This window comes from Podarcis raffonei, chromosome 11 (assembly GCF_027172205.1).
Source record: "Podarcis raffonei isolate rPodRaf1 chromosome 11, rPodRaf1.pri, whole genome shotgun sequence".
Taxonomy (NCBI): domain Eukaryota; kingdom Metazoa; phylum Chordata; class Lepidosauria; order Squamata; family Lacertidae; genus Podarcis; species Podarcis raffonei.
Window position 1 is genome coordinate 62,575,713 of NC_070612.1, and position 17,010 is coordinate 62,592,722.

Sequence of the window (17,010 nt, forward strand, 5' to 3'; positions counted from 1 at the left end):
CTTTTCACATGTACTGCTCTCAAGCCAGGTGTCACCCATCTTGTATTTGTGCCTCTCATTTTTTTTGCCCAAGTGCAATACTTTACATTTTTCCCTGTTAAAATTCATCTTGTTTGTTTTGGCCCAGTTCTCCAATCTGTCAAGGTCGTTTTGAAGTGTGATCCTGTCCTCTGGGGTGTTAGCCACCCCTCCCAGTTTGGTGTCATCTGCAAATTTGATCAGGATGCCCTTGAGTCCATCATCCAAGTCGTTGATAAAGATGTTGAATAAGACCGGGCCCAAGACAGAACCCTGTGGCACCCCACTAGTCACTCTTCTCCAGGATGAAGAGGAACCATTGATGAGCACCCTTTGGGTTCGGTCAGTCAGCCAGTTACAAATCCACTGAGTGGTAGCATAGTCAAGACCGCATTTTACCAGCTTCTTTACAAGAATATCATGGGGCACCTTGTCAAATGCCTTGCTGAAATCAAGGTACTTTGGGGGTTCAGATTCTGAAATAGCAATGTTTTGAGCTTTTGTGTTAAAAAATGTGTTAATATTATATTAAAGGCATGGTTGAGCCATCAAGTTGATTTCTTTTCTACTTAGCCTAGCATTACAGCTCAGACCATATATAAGCCCTTCAGAAATCAGCATATACTAATTTTAAGTATCCTTAGATCATTTACAAAATAAATTATTCTACTGACCAATCATGCACTGAGTTAAATTCTGCTCAAGGAAACACAAGCATGTATTCAGAAGAGATATTCTAGTGTCCGAGCATTTATACTAAGGTAATAGTAGGATTACATTATTAAATCATGAGATTAAATGCCCCTAGGACACAGCATACGTACATCATTTTAATGTGTTCCATTGGTGACAAAATAGCCCAGAAAGCATAATGCTTTGCAAACATCATTTAGCACCACAATGAGTTTTGCAGAAGCATCTCCAAATACCAAAACACCTTGCCCACACCTTGTCCCCAAGGTCATCAAGTGCTATTAATCCATGGACAGAAAGGAGGAGCAGGACTGGTCAGTTAGCCAGTCTAAGGGAAGAGGTGGCAGAGGAAACAATGTTTGCTGTGTGGAGCAAGGGAAGCAGCCAGACACAACCCAGGGGAGGAGAAGCCAGGCTCTAAGGTTCCACGGCTGCGAGGATCCTCCGCTGGAGGGCGGCTCCTTCCCCGCCCATCTCTTCCCCACCAGTCCTGGCCTGCATCAAGCCTGGGGTATGTGGCCTCTCCGTCCTTTCTCTGTCTCCCTTCTTCCAAGGGGGCAAAAATAAATAGGACAGAAGCTCTGTTGTGCCCCGGCTTGTTCGAGGGGTGGCAGTTAGAGGCAGCTTCAAACCCCCTGTGGGTGCATTGCAAGGGAGAGAGAAAGGCTGGGAAATTGTCACTTCTTTAGTGCCTAAATCCTTCAAAATGGGAAGCAGTGGCTTTGTGGTGTCTATTCTCTGACACCTACTGTTAGTGTATTATTCTGAAGTCAGCCGCAAAGTCAGCAGCAACGGCACCTTGCTACTAGCAGTATATCACAGCTTCTACAGCCTACATATAGTAGGGAATGGTCGTAGCCAGGGGGCAGCTGCCCTCCCAATCAATAAAAATACTCAACTAACTGTGGTTCTGCCCCCTCCCAACAAAAATCCTGGCTATGCCCATGTAGTAGGGGTATTTGAAATGAGAGTTGTCATAGTGATCCACAGTTAAAAGTAGAAGTTGGCAAATGTGTCCTCTTTTTTGCTCTTCAAAATACGGCATCCCTGGCTTGAAGTAACTTAGACATAGAAATGAACAAGAGAATGAAAGAGTAGTCCCTAAGCTAAATAATAATAACAACAACAACAACAACAAAATGTTTTTAATATACAGTAGAAGCAATCCAAGGTGCACTATGGTCAAAATAAGTTGAATATTTGTTTGATGGCCCCAATATTAATATTATTAAGCCCCAATATTTCATGTCATGGTTTTAGATACCACATGTCTTAACAAAACTTGAGAGCATTTTATATACAGTGGTACCTTGGATTAAGTACTTAATTCGTTCTGGAGGTCCGTTCTTAAACTGAAACTGTTCTTAACCTGAAGCACCACTTTAGCTAATGGGGCCTCCCGCTGCCGGAGCATGATTTCTGTTCTCATCCTGAAGCAAAGTTCTTAACCTGATGTACTATTTCTGGGTTAGCGGAGTCTGTAACCTGAAGCGTCTGTAACCTGAAGCGTCTGTAACCTGAGGTTCCACTGTACTGCTTAGGCTGTACTCCTACACACTTATATGAAAGTAAGTTCCATTGAACCCAGAGGTACTTCTGAATACACATGACTAGGTCTGTGCTATTTCTGTTCCATAATTTTTCTATTGAAATTGAGCAGGACTCTTCTGGTGTTCATGTTTTCTGGATTAAAACCACCATGGGTGATGTATAAATGTGTATTTGATTCTGACCTTTTTAATCAAAGCAGCATTTTTCTAAGTTTTTACCATATTTGGAATCTTTATGATAATGTGATAAAAGGCAAAAAGAGGTAGAAAATGAAGTAAATTTGTGGGTATAAGTGTCTGCGGAATTGTAGCAATTGAATAGCAATTTGCGATTTTAGCAATTGTATGGTACTTTTTGTGGGCTTGCAAGATCAAAGGCTTAAATTGGCTCAGAGTTACAATTCTACCAACCGCAGCAATTTTCAGCCTGTAACCCAATTTTAAGGGAGCGGCTTATATTCGGGTATTGTCTTTTTTTCTCCCCCCCCCCCAAGAATTTTAAAGGTATGGCTTATTAGCGGGTGTGGCTTATATTCAGGCCAATATGGTATTTTTGGAAGCTGAACATCCAAAGGGGCTTCTGCAGCTTCCAGCCAATCAGAAGCCACGCTTTGGTTTACAAATGTTTTGGAAGTCAAAGGGACCTCTGGAACAGATTCTATTCGACTTCCAAGGTACGACTGTATTTTCTTCTCATGCATGAGAGCTACTACCATTTTTACTACATGATGATGGGAACTCCCCCCTTATGTTCAGGAATAGAATACATAATGATGCCACTTTTATGTTCGTTGGGACACTTTTTATATGCACTGTCCTCATTCTGGATCAGAACCCACAGACTACTGAAAAAATATTAGGAGTTTCAACATACGTTTCTTACATATGGAAGAGTTTCAACCAGCACTTTCCTTTTAGAATTAGCTAAATAACCTAATCATGAAAGTAACTCTAAATATACAGTATTAAAAGGCAGACACATGCCTTTATTTCAAGTTGTTATGCAAATTCTGAATTCAGAGACTGTTGGACCTCTATAAAACTAGCCCTTTGCTCTTTTCACATTCCTACTGCATTCTGCATAATTTCTTTCCAACATGTTCCCCTGCTCTCTCACCTCTGCTATAGGATCTTATGTCAGCCAGCTCTGTAAATTAGCTTTTCTTTTTCCCCAAATTATTGCCCCTTATGATACAAAACAACTATTTCTCCATTTATTCCTTTTCGAGATCAACCTGAAACACACCAGCCTGTCAGCTAGATTAGCCACTTGCCGTCTTTCCTTTGCTGGCAACATAAACTGAATAAAGTCTCCTAACATCTCCCAGAGTGGAGCTGACAGCAATCTCCCCCCTCCCTCCCTCCATTCCTTTAGGACCTGGTCCTGTTGAACTCTCTAAATAAGCCTTGAGTAATTCTGAGTCTCTGTAATATTCTGTCTCATATTGAAATGTGAAAGCCTTCAACTGCTGTTTTTCAAATAATTTCACCACATTATTCTACATATGTACCAAGACAAGATGAAAAATAATAAAATAATTTCCATGCACTTAACATTTATAAGTAAATGCTTTATACTGAAATGCATAACTCTCATCTCAAATGCTCTGATTTTAAGATGACTTTAAATTGTCCCCATTGTGAGCTGGTGTGCCCCCCTTTATCCACTTTTCCATTTCCTGCCTGGGATTCTTCTAGCTACTCACATACAGATTATGTACAATTGCCAATGCACATCATGAACACCTGCTATTTGCTTCACACCAAACATTCTGGGCAAAAAAGGAAACAGCAGTGTTTGAGCAAAGGAAGCTGTTGAATGCATATAAATTAATTACAAAGGGCTACACGATACAGCATAAATGGGTTTATGAAAATATGGCTGTGTCTGTGCTTCTCTAGAGTCATGCTGTATTATCCCATGACTCATTCAGGTGAGTCTTTCATCCCACATTCCCCTCTAGGGCCTACTCAATATAATCCAGCATTTCTGCCAATATGTGAAATTCAAGAGTAGCAGTGTTGTACATGGTAAGAGAAGGGCAATGACAGGAGAACTGATTTCCTTGATTTAATAAAAAGAAGAGTTGCTAAGATGGGCAGGCACTACTTGTTTCCTTTTCTTCTCCCTCGTTATCATTTCACTCATGTAGGGCTCTGTCCCTTCTTCATCGCATTAACTGCTCATGTCAGGGTCTTCTAATTCAGAATAGTAATCTGCAATCTCTTTACTTTCCCTAAGTGAAAGAATGGTTGCTTTAGGGAGCAGTTACACTCTCCTGTGTAGGTTTTGCTGAGGCTCCCTCCCTCCCGTCAGCCCTTTATAGCATTATCTGCAGCCAGTGGCGTAGCAAGGTCAGGTGATACCCAGAGCAGGAAATTTCTTGTCACACCCCCCCCCCCCACACACATTGAAATTATTAAAAGAAGGAAAAATAAGATAGTGTACTTACAGTTGCAAGGGTTATTTTCTGGTTTATTTACTTAACATTGTGAACATAAGCACTTAAAACATTTTTTTCCTAACTTTGTTCTCTGCAAATTTTGAAATCACATCATCAAAATCAATTCCTTTCGCTACTTTGTTTTCAGTTGACAAAATGGCCAAGCCAGAGAGCCGAGCTTGACTCATAGTGGACGTAAGACAACTCTTGATTAATTTTTGTTTTGAAAAACTCCTCTCACATGATGTCTAGCAATGTAAACTGAATTTTAGAATAACTATTCAGAGATTTGAATTAAGGCTCAAAGCAAACAGGAAATTGCCCTAAAAATGGCAATATATACATATATTTGTATTTCCCTTTTAGGCTGTGTACCTGTTTCAGCAATTCACATAAGCCTCTAATAAAAATATCATCTATGGAAATAGCGGGAGTTATACAAACAGGTCTTACTCAAAAATGTCAGAAAGCTACTTTGCAACTACTCACTTCTAACCTAGGACTGCTTCCTCTGCAAGGAGATAGAGCAGCTTCAAGCCTATCTGCCTAATGCAGGCCTAGGAAAACTCAGCCCTCCAGATGTTTTGGAACTACAACTCCCATAATCCCTAGCTAACAGGACCAGTGGTCAGGGATGGTGGGAATTGTAGTCCCAAAACATCTGGAGGGCCAAATTTGCCTATGCCTCGCCTAATTATAGAACCACCTTGTGATTGTTAATGTCACTCTATACAGCAGCTGCACCTTGTGTTCATTGATCTTCAGTACTTAGCAAGTGAATATAAAGTAAAGCACCAAGCACCAAGCACCAAGCAGCAGCAGCAGCAGCAGCAGCTGCTCCTCCTCCTCCGCTGCTTTGGTGCACAGGTGCGCGAGGCTGGATGGAGGAATCGCTGCCCTCCAAAGCCGCTGGGAGGTTCCGGGGGCTCTGGAGCTGGCGAGGTGAGGCTTGGGAATGGCTCACATCGCTCCTGGGAGCAGCCTCTAGGGGCAGAGCCTCCTTAAAAGGGTGACACTTAAAAGGGCAAACAGGATTCTATGGGTCCCACCAGCGTTTATTTGTGCAAAAGGGGGTTTGGATTCAGCCAGCATGTCACCCCACCTCATGATGGCACCCAGGGTGGACCGTCCCCCCTGTCCCCTCTTATACGCCCCTATCTGCAGCTTGAGGTCAGCTGGGATTCGAAATTATCTTCAGAATGATATGGAGTGACAGTGCTAGTTTAGCTTCAAAATATCTGCCTTTATATGCATAATTCTCCCACTTGAAATTATGGCAGTATCACGTTCTCTGGCCCTGATGCTCCATGAGGTTCAGAGGCAGATTTGGAGGCCACAGAAGGCACTTCAAGTTTCTGCCCCCGGATATGACTTACCACTAGAACTTGACTGGACCATCAGACTGGACCCATCCTTGCTCTTTGAGATGCAAAATCTCTCTCTTCTAATTACATGTGCCCTGGCTTCACCCCAGCCTCCCCTGGGAGGACCTGAGGCAGGCTGAGGCCATGTTTAACAAAAATGCAGTTCTTCATATGGGTGATCCATATGTCTGGCATAATATATAAAGGCTGTTAGCCTGTATGCTGCCCTGTATGCATGACTCAAGCAGCAGTTTTGCAGCATCTGCATGGGCTGAGTCTTTTAAACATTATGTGGGATGCATGGAATACTTCTAGTTAAGGACTATAGTTAATGAGGCATAGTGGAACCAAATATATCACAGTAAACACACACACACACACACACACACACACACACACACACACACACCTATGTCCTCTGCAAGATCAATGCTATTAAATGTTTAGATTTCATCAGGTTGTGTTACATCTCTTGCAAGTTAATGGAACAATAACCAGCTTTCCTTCAACGTAAAAATCCAAAGACCTTAATCTGCCTTCAAGACAAGTGCTATCAACACTGCAACTTGTTGGAACATGACACCTGCCTGTTTTTTGTAGCTTAGGTTTCTGATAACAGGATAAAGTGGACAATGGATATTACTACTTTTTTCCACAACTTGCTTCAGCACAGTGTATTTATACAATCTCAAAGTGATAGTCCATCCTTACAGCCAGTCTAATGAACAGTTTAAGTAAAAGGAAAGGAATGAGTGCAATCTTATTGACTACATTTCACATCCTAATCTATTTGTCACACTGATTAGGAAGTGAATCATTGTAAAGTTGTAGATGAATCTTTCTTGTTCAGCAATCTACAATGAGATTGTCAGACTAATGGAACCTCACAAAGGGCTTAGGAAAGAGCGAGGGAGAGAAAATATTCTGATATGCCATTTAAACAAATGCATGCACAATTAAGAATATGAAGGCTGAATCTTTTGAGCCATTTGCTGACAGTCAGGATAATTATGAAGAAGGCGAGCTATAAATGCAAGAAGTCAAACATGGCTTTTATAACAAGGTAAGATCTCAGTTCGCCAGTGAACATTTATGTTCATTTCCATCAGTAATCCTATGTTGTTAGTAAAACCAAGTCTTTCAAATGGCAATTCTAATATGAAATTCTAGCTTGTTTAATGAACAGAATGAAAACACAACAATTAATAGAAAGATAAACAAAAAAACAAAATAGAAAGAAGAGTTTACAATGCGCTAATTTTCCATACATTGCTGCCAAATTAGCCATGTGGTTAAACATTAAGATATTCTGTGAAATGCAAATAAATTGGATCACATGCAACAAATGACCAACAATTGCTTATCTCTTGCCAGAGAAATGAGACTGTCTTATAACAGTTCTTGGTGTGGGTTTCCTCCACTTCCATGGTCTAATAACATGCATATACTCTAGGATTTGTACTTGTGACAAAGATGGTGCCACATTACTACTGCAAGCTATCTGGCAGGTAGCATGTACCTTTCCAAAGCAGGAGGGCTGCTTGCTGTGCTCTGAGAAGCAGGTGGGAGGACTTTGGGACCCTGTCAGAGTTCTCCTGCCAACTTCCCGAAGCCCAGCAATCAACCCCCGCCCCTAATTGCTTTAAGTGATTATGCCCAGGAGCATAACACCTGTGTTGTGTTAGCTATCTGTAAATGTTGTACTTCAAGACATCAAGCAACTGGCATATCAAGTCTTAGAATCAAGACACGGACTGAAATGTACAAGTTCCTTAATTGGCTGTGATGGAAATGGCAGCCAACAGGTAGCTGAGAGGGGAAGCACAGTGGATGTTACCAGCCATGAACAACCTTTGGGAAATGGCATGCTTGGAAGAGGTTTACAACACTTTCCCTCCCCACACATTAAAGTCTATCATTCCAGCCTAAAAGAAAAAGAAAAAGTGAGGGCCAAAGTTTGACATAGCTATAATAATGGAAAAGTATCATGAGAAGTATGTTAGAGGAAAAAGATATCTACAAATTCAACAGAAGTCAGAATATACTATTAAAAAACAGAAGTGTAAAAACTGAAATTGTTCCTGATACATTAAACAAAAACTCATCAAATAAGTACCATCTTTCTTTTGCCCATGGAAGAGCCATACATTGTAAAGTTGCATAACAATAAGAAATTAAAGAGGCACAACTTTTCCATCTTCTGCATTCTAGGAAAAGTTGGTGTGTTGCATTTCTGCCTGTTGTGAAGCAGTTAAAGAAGGCTCTTGTTAGGAAAAAACAGCAGACATCTAGCAACCTTATCCACAAACTGCTTGTGGCTGGTATGCAATACCCCTCAAGTCATTTACATTTCAAAGCGCTTCACCAAACAGCTGGACTACTCCAAAGTAAGGAAATGGTTTCAGGAGACTGCAGCCTCTGAGTGAACACAGGTGCAATGCACCTACATCTGCTACACTGTGCCAAAGGCTGTAACCCAGCCAGAACAACTGCTGTACAACCTGCAGTTTATTGAGATTGCATAGCAGAACCATCTACTGTCACAAGGTATATTTCTTCATTCTAAGACAGGGCTACTACTTGCAAAGAGAATACCAAGAAACTATTATACTAGTTTGGGGCTGCTTAAATTAGTGAAGGTTGATCTACAGATCACCAGATACATACACCAGTCCCTTATGAACTAGGTTGTACATCTTAGGACAGCACATCCGTTAATAATACAATATTGTCTTCATTATATCCTAATGTGAAGCAGAAGCTCAATGAACAGATAATATGTCAGCTCTTGAAATCTTAGATGCCATCCAGGTAAATGTCTCCTAGTGTAAAATTTCAAATTAAAAATGTAAGTGCTTGCATCTTATATGACTGGCTAGCTGTGTTATCTTACCTTTGGTTCCATTGAAATGAAGCTGTGAGTACCTCTACTTGAGAGAACTGACCTTTTAATCGTTTTACTATGGTAGAAGTGGTAGTAATCCTTCAGTGCTCCAATCTGTAGAGAAGGGGGAAAGTGGAGAGGGAGAAAAGAGGGAGATTTAACTATATTAAAAACAGTTTGTCTGGGTTGTTTTTTTTTAAAGAAAACCAGCACTATAAATTATGCAATTTCCTGCTGTTTTACTTGATCCTCAGCGCTCATCTTTCAAAAGGACATATGATATGAAATGGATGGACTGTCCTCAAGGCATAGCTGCATAACCATATATTATAACTGAACTGCTTATTCTGTCTGTCTCTATCTTTTTTAATGTCTAATTTATATGCAGCATTTTAAGTAATTTTGTACAAATTATCACCCAACTATTTTCACAAAAAAGCATAAAAATAATCAGTCTCCCTCTCACACACACTCTTTTCTTCCAAGGGGCTCAAGGTGGTGTACATGATTCTCCTCCTCCCAGTTCATCTTCACAACAAGCCTGGGAGATGGGTTAGGCTAAGAAATGGTGAGGTAGTAAGAAATCTCTTAGCAGGGTGACCCCATGAGCTGCATGGCTGAGTAAGGATCAAGCCCCAGTCTCCCAGGTCATAGTACAACACTCTAATCATTATGCTGTATTGCTATCCAGTACGCTCAAGGAAATTTATTGTAAAAGGTACTATATTCAGCTTTTTATATCATTAGTTCACAAAACAAAATCCATCTGAAGTATCACAAGGAATAAATTCTATTAGAACTTTAGATTATTCCTTTTATTAAAAATTAGAAAACCAGCACACAACTATCTTTTTAAATGAACATTTTTTTAAAATTATAGATTCACTTTAGATATAATTTAAAAAATAAGAATACCACTGACAATTCCAGCATTATAAATATTCAGACCTTTACAAAGCATGAGGTTAAAAGACAAGCCTCGGGGGTTTGAAAGCCTCCATTTCAAACTTACATAACCCCTGCTTTAAAACAGTTGTGTTGGTTGCCAATTCATTTTCCAGCTGAATTAAATATGTCCACATTAGTGTTTAAAGCCCTAAATGGCATTTGAAAGACCACCCCCTTCCCTACAGAAACTCTCTTGTGTTAAGATCGGCAGTAGGAATCCTCTTCCATCATTTTTACATGTTCAGGTGGTGGCAGCCCAGGAGAAATGCTCTCTGTGAATTCTCTCCCTGCAGAGGCAGGTTTCATATCTTCATTCCAAAGTATTCACTATATGCAGAAACCAAACCATTTCTTCCTCATTTTCTTCACGCACAGGTTTGGCATAATTTTTGATATTTAAACTGAACTCCTTTTGCAGTCCAGTCCAGTTTACCAAAAGACTTAACACACTGGAGGATGGGGAAGAATTGCAGGCAGCAGGTAGGTGTTGCCAGCATTGTATGCTGTCCATGTCACAGAGATGTCTGACAGTTATGACAGCACAGTTGGTGCTATAAAGCTTGCAAAGAGATAGCAATGTGTGACTACCTGCTATCCAGTAGTGGTTCTCCTAACCAATCTTTGTAGGTGATCCTATTAGAAAAAACTATTGAAAAGGAAGTGCTCTCTTATACCATCATAAATATCAAGTCATACAACTATCTAATCTTATAGCAATAAGCAATATAGGTTTCACTTCAATTGGCTACCTAACAAGACATTGTCTGTGGGCACCTAGGCACAATAACTCACAACAATCAAGCAAAGGATTTGTGCTTATAGGCTCAGCACTGACAAAAGCCCCATTCAGGAGTTCATGCTCCTCACACATAACCAAAAGCAAGGGTAGGAATTCAACGTCACACTCTCCTGATCATTCAGTCACTGCAAGCATTTCTCCTCTCATCCTCCCTCTCTTGACCCTCCAGAGAGGATCTGGGGGCAGCACGGGGGGAGGAGAGCGAGGAGCCCCATTGCACTAGTAGAAACCCTTGTGCTAGGTTCCACTAGCATGCTGGGTTAATTGAATCTGGTCCCCTAGGAGCAAGAGTGTGCTGTCATGAACTACCTGCTCACAGGATCCTCTTTATTGCGTTAACAGCCCTCAGTGAAATTGAGAGCAAAGGTCTGAAGCAAGGAGCTTCTTCTACTCTTGAAGGCTCCCCAAGTAATTTAGGGTTTTCAATTGTGTGGGGAGCTTCCACATACTGTAGTTATTAAGCCAAAATATTCAATGTAATTTCATCTATTATGTGCCTCTCTTTAATTAACACAGATCAAAGAGGTTCTACTTTTTAATGAGGAACCTTTACTCCACCCCAATGACTGGAGTTATTGTAAAGCTATAATATTAGAGAAAGAAATTAAATTCTTTTTCAAATCCATTACTTGGTGCATACAAAACAAAATGCATTTTCATAAAAAGAAAAGGAACTGAAAGTTTTATCCAGGCCGTTCAGTGTTTTAACTGCCTGCTGCTGATTTAAGAATACAGTATGTTGTTCTGGTGTAGTTCAATATGGAATTACTTATGTACAATGCAGCAATACTCAAAGAAGAAACAGACAACTCTGGTGCTCAGAACTAATGTATATACTGCAGTGACACCAGGCTGCCCCCAACATTTATTTTTTTAGGGGGCAGCGCATGGCACGTGGGTGACACGGCATGCATGTGGCAGGTGATGTCACACATCTCTTGACATGTGCAGGCCAGTGCAGCCTTCTGTTAGGCTGTGCCAGTCCCCACAGTCTGCAGATACCACGCAGGCTGGCGCAGCCTTCCGCAACATTGCACCAGGTCCCCTCAATATTTGGGGGGGGGCTGAGCCCCCTTCAAACAAATATTGAGGGGGCGGAAGACACAGATGGGGAGGGGTGGAGTGCAGGGATCTTGGCTCAGTGCAGCATGTGGCAGTGGGAGGGGCAGAGGCAGGGTGACTCTGTCTCTTTGCGCTGCACCAGGCTAAGTTCCCCACCCCTCACCTGCCCCCTTACCCCTCCCATTTTCCTCTTGGTAAACATTAGAGACCCACTCTGTGGGGAGGCCAGGAGAGCAAGGTGCCCCACCCATGCCACCTTACTGGCTGCTGTTGGGTGCACTATTCTTAACAAAAAGAATGATAATATTGAACTTAGATTTATGATTGCAGCCTTAACAGCTACATATTCCTTGAGTAATTTGCTCAAAAGGCTAGATGGGCCATATGTTCCCTGCATCTCTTAACTTTGTCTGAATGTGTGCGTAGCTAATTAATGATTATGTTGATAGACCGTTGTAACTGTTTAAACTCAATTTGCAAACTACTACTTGGGTACTTGAAGCCTGCATCCAAATATTAGAAGAATTTCAGCATTCTGCAGCTTGGCTGCTCTTGGCCATACACACCTCTCTTCTCTGTCATTCTCTCTTGTCAGGTTCGCCTTCTCTTCTCCAGCTTTTTACCTTCTTATTACTATGGACCCCATGCTTTCCTAAAGCTATGTACACACTTTCATTTACTCTGCATCAAGTGCACTTCCATGGATGGTTTGGGAAGTGGTATACACACATTAGTCACAATCCATATCTATTTTGTATCTCTCTTGTCATTTTTTAATATACAAAATACTGCATTTTTCCCCAAGCCAACTTCGATCTGAATTGAGAAAAAGAGCAACTTAGCTGCATTTTAAGCTGGCCATGTACACAACCTCAGGCCCTGGTTCCAGTCCTCCTTGCTGATCTCCCTCCCTCTCCCTCTCCCTCTCTCTCTCTCTCTCTCTCTCTCTCTTGTGAACCTCTTACTTTTTTCACTTCTCTTCTTCCTGTGTATTGATTTTTTTAATACTCTCCTTAAATTTAACAAAACTCTCAGGGCAGGGCACAACAGTCATAATAAAATAAAATAAAAGCATATGGATTAACAGAGCAGAACAATAAACCCCAAGCAGAGGAATAAAAGGCAGCAGCCCGCCCCTGCCCCCGACCTTTTCACATTAAAGCCACACTGAAAATGCACCTGGGGGCATTCCATACGGAGAGCGTCACAGCTGCAAGGGCCTTCTCTTGTCACCACCACCCTCACCTCACTTCAGAAGGCAGGGGAATTCAGAGAAGCGCCTCTGGCAGCAACCTCAACAAGCTCAAGTGGTCTTTTTGATATCTGAATCCCAAAACTTTAAAGGTAAGGACCAGCACTTTGAATTGTGCTCAGGGAAGAACTGGCAACCAATTTAGTCGTGTAGAACTGATGGGGTTGTTTTCCCTTTGGTCAGCTCCAGGTAGTAACCTGGCAGCAGTGTTCTGTATGAACATAAGTTTCTAAGAAGTCTTCAAAGGCAGTTTCACATACACTGTATTATCTCTTAAGTCTGCCTTACCTATCTCTCATCTAAACTCTGAGCAACAGCTCAGTCAGAGACACTTAGAGATTCTTCTACCTACTGCATTCTGCTGTGACTTTATCACACATCAGCCAGCCACCTCCCTTAGTCAAGTACAGTATCGATTTTAAATATAGCAACACTGACATCTTTATCTAGCTTACTGATTTTTTATATTTTAAAAAACCTTAGTTACCCTGAGAAGCTCAATAACAGCAAAAACACACTGCATATACGACTAGGAAAATATATTCAGAAACTGACTAAACCTCTGAGTGACTGAAAGTGGTGCTTACAGTTAAACAGGTTTTTTAAAAACCTGTTTTCCTTGGGCAACATACAATTTGATGATATTTCTATAGAGATGTTTTTAAGAATGGATTATTCTCACTTTAACGTCATCTCAAAAAACTTCCTCTGTGCTTCTGATCATCTGATTATTCCAATTTCTCTCTCTCTCTCTCTCTCTCTCTCTCTCTCTGGGTATTGCCCTTGTTTTGGATTGCTATATTTAGAATGTATGCAAGGAAAAATGGAAAATAATATTTACCAAGATAAAATATTGATACTTCTGTAATCTTAGTCCTCCTTAAATGCAAAGGAGGTATGGTTAAAAATTAGACCATTTGTTTACAATTCCACCAATGATGAGTTTGTGCCTTTCTACATCTGTGAGCTCACACAATTTCACTGCAACATTTACATTACTCCTTTCTACTGCAGATGCATAAAATAAGATTGTTTCAAGCAACTGTGAAATAAATATTCACCTCTCATCTTAATGAACATATGGCAAATGCTAGGATTTCTTCATGTCCTGCAGTGGAGCTCTGTGTTTGAAACACTATCTCTTTGAATCAAAGCAATTGGTCTAAAACAAGGACATACTGCTTAGTAAGCTTCTAAATATGATTTTCAGTTGGCTACATCAGTATCTTTTGCCCCCTTCCATTTCCACTTTGAAGATGCTGAATCTGCACATATAGTTAAACATCAAATGCAATGTCACTGAGAAATGACACTCCTTCAAAGAGCAGATTAAAAATTGCCAGAGAGCAATCTGGCATAACTGTCATGCCTAGAATTCATATGCTTCAATAATGATTCCAGCCTTCTCCCTGGTACATTTTGAAATGGCAAAAAGAGATCTGTTGATATATACATTTAGTAACTACAAGACATGTCCACTGTTATTTCTTTCTCTTTTTTTCTTGTAAAGTGGGCAATCTTTATGCAATGTTATTTATCAATACACTGTGCAAATATAGTGAGAAATTATTTACAATTTCTGAATAGTCTTTATATTTCATCTATTGATATGTCAATATAAAATATTTTATTTGCATTGTGAGTTAATAAAAAGTGAAGGGGGAATTATTCTGTAGATTTTCAGGAGTAACTCATACATAAACCTCTTACATAAACCTTCATTTAATGGAAAAATGGTTTGTTCAACCCTCTGCAAAAGCCTTTGTGCACCTCAGAAGGTTCAAGCTTTTGCTGAGCAACAGCTCAAAACAACTCAGTTGCTGGAAGTCAACCAATATTAACAGCACACTAAACGAAAAAAATGTGTTCCTTATAAATAAAAAGTCAGATTAGCCTCTCATCGGCTTTCAGTCTTGAGATTCCAAGAACAATGGAGATCCAGCATTGTGTGGTGGAGAAATATTGGAATGGATGGAGAAATCCATTTTAAATCCCTGCTCATATTGGATGACTTTGGGTCACTCATATTCTCTCAGCCTTAATTCACCACACAGGCCAGTTATGTGGATAATACTCCTTTGTATGCCACTGTGCCCTTGAAGAAGGAGTTGGATACATATAATAAGAAGGAGTTGGATACATATAATTAAGGATTATTATTTTCCATAGAGGGAGCTAAGGACTGACCTAGATGGACTAACCATTCTGTATATATAAACATAGACTTGCACCATTTGGGTAGAAAAGGGGTTTGTATCAAATTTTAAAAGCCAAGGGCGAGGGGAATCAAATATTTCCTTATCTACAGTTTAAAAGGTAAAGGGACCCCTGAATGTTAGGTCCAGTCGTGGCCGACTCTGGGGTTGCGGCACTCATCTTGCTTTATTGGCCGAGGGAGATGTACAACTTCCAGGTCATGTGGCCAGCATGACTAAGCCGCTTCTGGAGAACCAGAGCAGCGCACGGAAACACCGTTTACCTTCCCGCCGGAAGGTATTTATCTACTTGCACTCTGATGTGCTTTTGAACTGCTAGGTTGGCAGGGGCAGGGACTGAGCAATGGGAGCTCACCCTGTCGTGGGGATTCGAACCGCTGACCTTCTGATCAGCAAGCCCAAGAGGCTCAGTAGTTTAGACCACAGCGCCACCTGTGCCCCTTATCTACAGCTTAGCTCTCCCCAGATCTCTCTCCTCCAGGTGCTTTTCTGCTAGTTTATTTTATTATTTACATACCAGCCTTTCATTACAAAATAATAATAACAACAACAAGGTGGTTTACAAAATAAAGCAGATACAATAAAATATGAAAACTGGAATCCAGAATTCTGTAGAATCAGTACTAAGGATCAGCGCCTAGTTAGGCCTATGTGAACAGGTAAGTATTTACTAGCTGGTAGAACACTAACAGCAGATCAACCCATCATATCTGCAAGGGACGTTTGTCTACAAAGTCCTCCTCTAACTCACCATAAGTTGTGACATGTCACAACTAGACTAGATCCCCCATTTTCAACACATTTAAGTACATGGAAAAGCTGCCATCATACTGCATTTGGACCAGATACTGGTTTGCCTTCTGAGAACTTCCTTTAAAGAGGTAAAGGTAAAGGACCCCTGACAGCACTGGAGGAGGAAGAGGAGTGGGGGGGGGAGTGCACCGCCCCCGGCAGCGCGATCCTGGTAGGGTGCCATCACGGCTGCCCCCCCTTCCCACCCTAGGCACTATGCCCCTGCAAGTGGCATGCCATGCCCCCAGAACGCGCGCCAGCACCACCCCCGTCTGCTTTCCGCCACCCCCCCTTGCCGGAGCATGAAACTCCGCCACTGCCTGGCAGTTAAGTCCAGTCGCAGAGGACTCTGGGGGAGCCGACGTTTGTCCGCAGACAGTTTTTCCGGGTCATGTGTCCAGCATGACTAAGCCGCTTCTGACACAACGGAACACCAGAACCAGAGCAGCACACGGAAATGCTGTTTACCTTCCCACTAGATGGTACCTATTAATCTACTTGCACTTTTTGGCTTCCCTTATTTTTGTTCATCTCCTTGAGCTACCAAATAATAAAATTGATTCCCTATTCAGAGTAAGCTATGTAAATTGCTCAGTCTTCTTCACACTGATTATTAGTTTATCAGTTAAGCAAATGCTGTATCTACTCTGATCTAATTTCATGTGAACCAGATGTAAACTCAATGCAATTAAACTGATATGAGCAAAGGAAATCAGCCTTAGAGAAAATAAATAATTTGAGATATTGATGAGTTTTGGAACAAGGCGTGTCTGTTTAGTGTAAACTACAGATTTGCATTTATGCCAAAAGAGCATACAGTACATCAAAGCAATTAATACAGTAACCTACAACAGTTATATTGTTTCCATAGTACACTTAATAACACAACAACCAATAAGCCTTTTAACATTGTACTTCGCCTTACAAATCAAAAGGCAGAAATGACTGGTCAGGATAATTGCAATGTTTTCATTTTACTGACTGCAGC

General features: G+C 41.0%; 1 protein-coding gene across 4 annotated transcripts in view; it reads right to left on the reverse strand.

Annotated features, from left to right (window-relative positions):
- Positions 1–17,010, reverse strand: part of PCSK5 (proprotein convertase subtilisin/kexin type 5) — a 226,911-nt gene that overhangs the window by 196,041 nt on the left and 13,860 nt on the right. For all 4 annotated transcript variants that reach the window (XM_053408620.1, XM_053408618.1, XM_053408619.1 and 1 more), the window contains exon 2: positions 8,963–9,067. In XM_053408620.1, the coding sequence (XP_053264595.1) occupies positions 8,963–9,067 (105 nt within the window). The remainder of the gene's footprint in view (positions 1–8,962; positions 9,068–17,010) is intronic.